At 50.9% G+C, this 8,847-nt stretch overlaps 1 protein-coding gene across 1 annotated transcript; it reads left to right on the top strand.

Annotated features, from left to right (window-relative positions):
* The first annotated feature begins 536 nt into the window (after window positions 1–536).
* On the top strand, window positions 537–7,574 carry XKR8 (XK related 8). The gene is given in 6 exon segments (XM_037828014.1): window positions 537–945; window positions 1,308–1,319; window positions 2,909–2,928; window positions 2,931–3,092; window positions 5,457–5,777; window positions 5,780–7,574. Coding segments are annotated over 6 exon segments (1,194 nt in total). The 5' UTR covers window positions 537–652; the 3' UTR covers window positions 6,166–7,574.
* Window positions 7,575–8,847: the final 1,273 nt, after the last annotated feature.

Below are 8,847 nucleotides of genomic sequence, written 5' to 3'. Positions count from 1 at the left end.
TATTGAACGCTTCCCCCTCCGCCACCCCGCAGGCCGAATAAGAGGAGCCGCCCGGGAAGATCCGCCTTGTTGATCCTGCGTCCTTGGTGTATTCCCTGGCGCAGGGCCCGACGCGGGGCCGGCTTATGAGTTTGCAAAGTTCCGCAATTAGGGATCAGCGTGTGCCTTTTTATTTTGTTTTTTAAAGTTTTTTCAACAATACATTTATGAGGGATCGCGGTTCTAGCCTAGCCTCTCAACTCCGGGCCGTCCCGCCTTTTGGGCCTCCAGGCGCCTCAAATGTAAAATAAGGCGGCTGAAAGCCCGCTCCGCGGAGGGCTGTGAGCCGTGGGCCGTCCGCCTTGGGCCTGGAGGCCCTTGGGGTGCGCCCAGCTGAGCTGGGGGTGGGGTGGGGTGTGTGTGTCCCGGGGCAGGCAGTAGGGCCGGAACCCGGGACCCCATTCGGGGTGCGCGGGAGGCCGGGGGCGGGGGGGCCCGTGAGCCTCGCCCCTCCCCGGACGGGGCGGAACGGGGAAGTCCCGCCCAGCAGGCCCCGGCCCTGGGCGGCCCCGAGGGCTGTGCCCGCCTTCTTCCTGCCGCAGAGACCCCGGGCTCCGAAGGCCGGGTCAAGCCGCAGAGGAGGAGGAGGGTCGGGGGGCAGAGCAGGCGGGCCATGCCCCGGTGGTCCCGCGCCGCCCTGTTTTGGGACTTGGTCCTGGGCGTACTGGGCACCGCCGCCTTCTTGCTCGACCTGGGCGCCGACCTGTGGGCCGCGGGCCAGTATCTGCGCAGCGGCCGCTACCTGTGGGCCGCGCTGGTGCTGGCGCTGCTGTTGCTCGCCTCGGTCGCCCTGCAGCTCTTCAGCTGGATCTGGCTGCGTGCGGACCCCGCCGGCCTGCACGGGTCGCAGCCGTCCAGCCGCTGCCTGGAGCTGCTGCATCTCCTGCAGCTGGGCTACCTGTACAGGTGAGAGTCCTGACACCGGGAAGGGGGTGGGGAGGAGAGGACCGCGACCGGGGAGAGCCCTTGGTGCCACCTCTCTACAGGAGTGCACCTCCACCCCTTAAGAGAAGAGAACCCTGCTGAAAGCCCTCGGGGCTCATCCAGCCCTCCCAGTCCTTGCTCAGGCGAAGAACCTGAGGCCTAGAGAAGAAAGTGGCCTTGGGTTTGGGAGTCAGACCTCCGGATCCAATTCTGGCTTTGCCACCTGTGACCTCATTCCTGCCTTTCCCTGAGCCTGAGTTTCCTCCTCTGTAAAAAGGAAGTAGTGATCTAGAGATAGGTCTGGCAGGATGCGTGTTATGAGGAGTGAGAGGAAGAGTGAGAAGGTGCCTGGTGCAGTGCTTGGCACCTGGTGGAGTCTGTAGTAATGGCAGAGACTTGCAGGCTGGTTGAAGCTGTGAGTGGGACTTCGAGCAAGTCAGTTACGCTGTTCTGGATCTCAGTGATGTGAGGATTAAATGACGTGAGGCCTGCAAATTGCCCTGGCACCGAGTCAGTAGCGTGTCATGACTACTTGGGTCACCGTGGGAATTTCAGCAGTCCAGGGCCCCCAGGACAGGGCTTGTCCCCTCACAGGGGGCTGCCTCTTACCTTGTCTCCCAGTGAGAAAGAACTCTTCTCCCTGAACATTTGCTTATAGACTGAGCGAGAGGGCAGACCTGGGATCTGACTCATTTTTGTCCCTGGAGCCAGCGACCGCTGTTTCTTGGAAAATGTGTGGGTTGTGCTCCTTTTCAGAGCTGGCACGACCCTGAGAGATGGGGAAACTGAAACTAAGGAGTTAGAGTCATGCAATGGAGTCAGGACACAGTGTGGTCTACATTGGGTTGGAGTGGCTGCAGCCAGGATCCCCTTTTGAATCCGTTTTGATAGACTCGCCAGATCTTGCCTTGACAAAGCTGCCTCCAGTCTCTAGCAGGGGGCAAGAGGAGCTTTGAATGTTGCCGTTTTGTCTGAGGGAATGAATGGGCATCAATAAAACCCTGGTTGGGTGGGAAGGGGCACAGTTACTACAGTCCTGGAGAGACCTTGACTGGCCCTGAATCTACAACTACGTCGTGCATCTTCTCTGTCCGCTGAGCATGAGTCAGACAGGCTGTGCTGAGCTGTGGTTTTGGAAACGTGGTCTCTGTGCCTGGCCGCTCCCTCAGTGTGTTGTCACGTCTCTCCAGGGGAGGTGGGAGAGACGACAAATGTCTGATGAATTGAGTTCACAACGAGGGATGAGGCTCACTTCCCAATAGCCACAGATTCTGATCAGTTCTGGGTGGGGAAGTTGTTGGTGCATCTTCTATTTCCTCCTCATGTCAAAGGGTTGCCCAGGCCTGTCTGTCCAACCTCTGCACTCTCTCCTTAACCTTGCCCCGATTTCCATCCCCATCCCCATCACCCTTGCTCCCCTGGATTGTTACAGCAGCTCTTAAATGGGATCCCGCTTCAGGTCCTTCCTCCTCTCTGCAGCCAAGGCTGCTCTTTTCTAAGCCCCATCTGACCCGATTTTGCCTGCTTGCTCAGATGCTTCCATGGCTCCCCGCTGTTGACAATACATGCTAAAATTTTGAGAATAGCCTTCACCTTGTAGCACGCCTTTTGAATGCAACAAGCCTTGGGTCCAAATGCTTATTCCAACTCTTACTAGCTTTTTGATCCTGTTTCCCATCTGTAAAATGGGGATGTTGTGAGAAGTAAATGGGGACAAGGTTTGTAATTAATTAGGGCAGTAGTAGTTGTATTTATTCCTATTTTTCAGATGAGGAAAACAGCTCAGTGAGGTAAGGCCACTTGCCCAAGGCCTTACAGTGTCTGAGTGACCGGGCTAGGACGGGGGCCTGTATCCATCAGATGAGTAGGGGAAATAGGAATGCTGCAGGACACTAACCTGGGACCCCTCTGGGCATCCGTTGTGTGCTGCCTAGGTGTGTGCAAGGCTGCAGCAGGGGCTGCTGGTCTGCGGCAGGAGGTGCCCTCAGAGTTTGACTTGGCCTACGCCGACTTCCTCTCGCTGGACATCAGCATGTTGCGGCTCTTCGAAACCTTCTTGGAGACGACGCCACAGCTAACGCTGGTGCTGGCCATCGTGCTGCAGAGTGGCCGGACTGAGTACTACCAGTGTGAGTGACAGGCCAGTGGCCAGCCCCCCTTGAAAGTTTTCCTCTACTGTTGGAAATGTTTTCACTCTTTTAAAAAGTCCGCTTGGAAAATAAGAGGATGTGGGAACCCAATTATACCTGGGTTCAAATTCAAAGTCACTTTCTAACTGGATGACTTTGGGCTGACATCTCAACCTTTCTGAGTATCAGTTTATTCACACCTGATGTAAAAATCACACCTGATTGTGTAAAACGGACGTAATAAATGCTTCTGTCTCACGGGTTGATGGAAGGATTAAGTAAGATGATGCATGTAAAGCACAATGCCTGGTGCATAAACAGCCGTAATAATTGCAGTTTTTACTGTTTTGAAGAAAACAGTGATAAAATATGTAGGGTGCCTGGCTCAGTAGGCAATGTGGAAGTACTAAACATTGATTGCACATCTTCATACACTCAACAACTTTTTTATTGCGTGCCTCTCGATAAAACTCAATAAAACTGTGCTAGGGACACGTCAGTGAATAAGATGAATGCAGCCCCTGCCCTTCCGGGATGATGGACAATAAATAAAACAAGTAGTTACTGTAATGTGTCTTGTGATCTGAAAGGAGTTAGGCACAGAGGCTGGCAGGGCTGCAAAACCATGGGGGAGAAGTTTGTATAGTGATGAGCTTTGGGAGCATTTTTGCCTGTAAAAGGGAAGTGATTCAGAGTCCAGGGCTTCCCCTCTGCCTTTTCCTGCCACCACCCACCACAAGGCCCTCCTGCTGTAAATGCCACAGTGTCCCAAGGAGCCTGGTGCATGCTCTGCTGTCCCTCACCATGTGACTTGCGGAGATGCGTCCTCTCTCTGGCCTCAGTTTCTGTGGCTGTACAAGATGGACGTTGGACCCGATTGCTAAGGTCCCTTTCAGCTCTGTTAGCTTGGCCCCTAACAATAATTTTAAAAACAATAATAGCAGCTGGCGTGATTGAGTGCCTGCTGTTAGCCAGGCACTGGGGAGAGTGCTTTACAAGCCATCTTTGCACATGTTCACAGCAGCTCTGTCAGGATGGTGCCCTTTTTATCTCCATTTTACACAAAGGAAAGAGGTGCAGAAAGGTGAAAAGTGACTTGCCCGGGTAAGACAGCACTCACTGGGCACATATTTTTGTTTGTTTGTCTATTTGAGGGACCATTGCAAGTGGAGAGGATCTACACTGTATGTGTGTTGGGGTGTGTGTGTGTGTGTGGAGAGACCTGTTTTCCCAACTTTTTTAGACATTCATTCAGCAGCTATTATGTGCCAGGTACTGTGGTCAGTCCTGGGGCTCCCAGGTGAGCAGGATCTGTTTCCTACCTGCAGGGAGCTCAGAGATAAGAAAATAGGTAATTACTCTGTGATAAGGTTCACCTGGAAATGGGTGGGTGTTACAGGGACACCTGACACAGCTTGGGTGGGTGGGGAGGGGTGAGGATGGGTGACAAGGAGATATTCAAGCTGGGGCATGAATATAGGCTAAGGGGAGTGGGGCGTGTGCTCCTGGTTGGCCTCACAGCATGGGCAAAGCCTCGTCGAGGTCAGAGAATGTGGTGTGCTGGGCAAAAGGGAAGAACACCAGCCCTGCCAAGACTTGAGTGTGGAGTCATTAGAAAGGGCAGTGGCCATAGATCTGGTTCCAGGATGGGAGCGGGTTCCTGGTACATAATAAGCTCCCAGTAAACATCTGTTAAATGAACGTGGGAGGAGGAAGCATTGGAGAGACATTCCAGAGCCTTTTCCATCCCTCCCTGGAGGCCTTGGCACCTCTCGTCTAGGGTGGGGAATTAGGATAGATTTCCCACCGTTCACTTCTGGATCTTGGATAATCAAGACCAGGGGCCAGTCTGAGCCTGGAGGGGTGGGGATTCCAGCCACACAGCAGGGACATAAGGTCAGCTTCAGCCCATGGGATATCCTGCCTCCCTTTCTGGGACTGAAAAAGGGGGAACTGGAACTGCTGATTCTCAGACCCATGAAAGACTTGGGCTCTTCTAGGAAAGGAAGGCCATAGGGCCCTGGAAGATGCTCAGGGGATGGCAAGGCCCAGGGGAGCCAAATGCTGGTGACTTTTTATGACTCAAATACCCTCTCATCCTTGAAAAGTATCACCATGCTAGCACCTGAAAAGTAAAGCATAGTTGCCATATTTGAATCCCAGTTCTGTTTTTTTTTTTTTTAAACTGGTTGTATGAATTTATTTCATGTACTCCAGCTGCAGTTTTCCATTCAACAGATTGGAGGGGAGGTTTCTGATACCTTCCCCAGGGTTACTGTAAGGGCCCCTACAGTATCTGCAAGCTCTAGGGAGTGCCAGGCAAGCTGCCCACAGGGCTCACCGATTTCCTCTTACTCTTCATAGGGGTTGGCATCTGCACATCCTTCCTGGGCATCTCGTGGGCGTTGCTTGACTACCACCGGGCCTTGCGTACCTGCCTTCCCTCCAAAACCCTCCTGGGGCTGGGCTCCTCCGTCATCTACTTCCTGTGGAATCTGCTGCTGCTGTGGCCCCGAATCCTGGCCGTGGCCCTGTTCTCTGCCCTCTTCCCCCGCTACGTGGCCTTGCACTTCCTGGGCCTGTGGCTGGTACTGCTGCTCTGGGTCTGGCTTCAGGGCACGGACTTTATGCCTGACGCCTGCTCCGAATGGCTGTACCGGGCAGCAGTGGCCACCATCCTGTATTTTCCTGGTTCAACGTGGCTGAGGGCCGCACCCGAGGCCGGGCCACCATCCACCTGGTGTTCCTCCTGAGTGACAGCAGTCTCCTGGTGGCCACGTGGGTGACTCACAGTGCCTGGCTGCCTGGTGGGATCTCGTTGCAAGTGTTGCTGCCTGTAGGAGGCTTCTGCTTCCTTTTGGGCCTGGCTCTGCGGCTTGTCTACTATCGCTGGCTGCACCCCAGCTGCCCCTGGAAGCTTGACCAGGTGGATGGGGCCCGGGGCCTCCTCTCCCTCGAGTGGTGTCAGCTGCCTCAGAACAGACGCATCACCCAGTTGGCTCAGAACTTTTTCCCCAAGGCTAAGGATGAGGCTGCTTTGTCAGGGAAGGGAGAGGTGAATGGGGTCCTTTGAGCCCAGGGTCAGGAACAAATGGACAGTGAATTGATTGGTAGAAGGCAGGAGAAGATAAGCTAATTGTGCTGCTATGGGCCTTGATTCACTCAGCAAGAGCTTAATGCCTGATCTGTGCTAGGCACTGAGGACCAGAGTTGAGTAAGACATAGGCCTGCCTTCAAGGACTTCACAATGTGAACAAGATCAGGAAGCTGGGCCCTGGAGGGTCAGTGGGCCTCAATTATGTACAAGACACTTTGGAAGGAAAGATATCCACCCTGCCCCCCCAGCCAATATGGTTGGTGGCTCCAAAGCTCCCCATTGATGGTATTTTCACCTCTCTGGCCACCTCTAAAACAGTTGGTGGAGGTGCTGTCACCCCCCACCCCCATTCCCCTATCATGAGAGAGAAGGCTCCAGGATCTCCAGGTTGTGTTTTTAAGAATTCATTCAATTCACTCAACAAATGTTTACTGAGTCTTTTAAGTGCCAGAAACATCATTCTGGCCTTGTAATCTGGAACAATGTCAGCTGCCACTTTAGCTTCATCTTCCTTCCTCTCCAACCAGTCCTGGGTAGGATCTCAAATGCTACCATTTGAGAATGACCCAGGGATACCCAATTCTGGCTGGCCCCTGTAAGCTCCTCCAGGTCTTAGTGCGACTGCCTCAACCTCTGCTCCTGCTCTCAAGGGGCCACCTTCCTACCAAGTGCCTGTGAGCCTGTGGTCTGGGCCTTGGCTCAGCCCTCTGAGGACTGTTTTATTTTTTAGCCAATGTACCTCCTACCTCAGAGTTCATGTGATATTTAGACGATGAATGCATACGTTTTTCTGTGAGAGATGTGTTTTGTGTTTTTAACAGTATTATTAGGTTGTTATTAAAACCTCACAAAATCCTCTAGTCTGTGTCATTAAACTAAATCTACTACAGAGTTCAAAGCCTCCTGGAAAGAAGGGGTGAATGATGCAAATCTACCCCTCAAAACTGGTAAAGGTTTCAGAGACCAGAGATGGGATGGGTTGGCTCAGGACTTCCAAACCTTGTTTTCCAAGTTTCAGGAGTGGTGAGTGAGCATGTCGTCAGTTCAACTCGACATCAGTACCCAGATCTTAACTACCAGCTCTGCTGCTGGGGCTGGCAGGAGAAGCCACAAATACCTCTAGTATCAGGAAGTGATATGAGAGCCCAGATGAAGAAAGATGTTTTGTTTGGAGCTTAGCAGAGGGGTTTAGTGATGAGGTGACTTATGGGCTGTGGATCCCTATGCTGCTCTGGGAGGTCTGTGGTTTGATGTTGGTTTGGTGTTTAAAATTTAGGACTTTTTGGTTTAGGCTTCCTTGGGGCCAGGGGAGGGCATCTTATGATAGCCTTCATCATGGAGGGTGCAGTTCTTTTGGCATCTACACATATGGAAGAGGTTGTTCTCTAGTTCCATGGGATCTTCACTCCTACAGATCTGGAGACCAAGGAACAGGAAAAGGGCCTTGGAGACACTGAAGGCCTCCCTGAGAAATTGATAAGCCCTAAAAAGGAGATGAAGGATGGGATCCACACAGAAGTGCTTCATCGGAAGAGACTCGAGTCAGCAGTAACTGTGTGGGATGTGGCCTATAAATGTGATCAGAAGAAGCTGAATTGGGTGAGAGCCCTATAGGTATTGGGGGGGGGGGGGGTTGAGCCTGTGGAAGGGAAGCAATGCTGCAGGCCATCTGTCCCTCTGAGAGCGGTAATTCCAGTGGATGAAAGGAGGGCATGTGGCAGTCATGAGGATGGAGGCAGTGAGAGCCTCTGGAAAGGCCATGCTGGTGCTTTTTACGTACATAGCATGTTAGAGACAGAAGGGATCTTGGGGATCGTCCAGTCCAGCGATTTCCAGGTTTTCAAATTTCATGGACCAGTAAAATGGCCAACATGTTTGCCAACTTTAATTAAAAAACAGAAATAAAAACCACCACCATTTATTATCTCCATCTCTTAAAAAAAAGAACATAATGATCTCAGAATAAAGGAGCATTAGAAATTCCCCTTAAAGGTTCTCGAGACTCTTTTTTAAATGTCAAAAAACTTATTTATGAAGGGTTAAAAAGCTTTCATATCACTGATTTTTTGCTACCAAAACATTTTTAAGGGAAATGTGCAAATATTGTACTTACTGTATGGAGAGAGAGATGTTTAATTACTCTTTGGATTTGAAAAGCAGTCAATATCTCTAAAATTTATACTTATTACTGAGAAAGGATACAGCAACTAACAGTTTTGCTTCAATGACAGTGTGGTTCAAAATGCACACCTTCTCATGAAAAGATATAACTAGGAATACCCCATCTGGAATTGGGGAAAAAATACATATTATAATCTGATATATATGGTACTTGGAAGCTAAAACCGAATTCTAATCTTCATTGGAATAAAAGGCAAAAAGATTCCTGAAAGCTAGACTGTTTTCCAAACCAGCAAGGGCTAGTCAGACCCAAATTTGAAGAAATCAAATGAGAAAAAGTAGTTGGTGTGACATAAAATCAGGCCAAATCAAATGATGTTCAAAGGGCTGTCAGGTTTATTGCCTTTGTATTTAAGCTCAGTAAGTATGTATTGATTTTTCTCTTTAATAACTAAATTTCAGCACATTTCCAGTCCTAAATTTTCAAAGCAATATATTTTAGAAACAAGAAATAAACTCTCCAAATTATTTAAAAAT

This window comes from Choloepus didactylus, chromosome 2 (assembly GCF_015220235.1).
Source record: "Choloepus didactylus isolate mChoDid1 chromosome 2, mChoDid1.pri, whole genome shotgun sequence".
Classification (NCBI taxonomy): Eukaryota; Metazoa; Chordata; class Mammalia; order Pilosa; family Megalonychidae; genus Choloepus; species Choloepus didactylus.
This window is presented reverse-complemented; position numbering and strand designations above follow the sequence as displayed.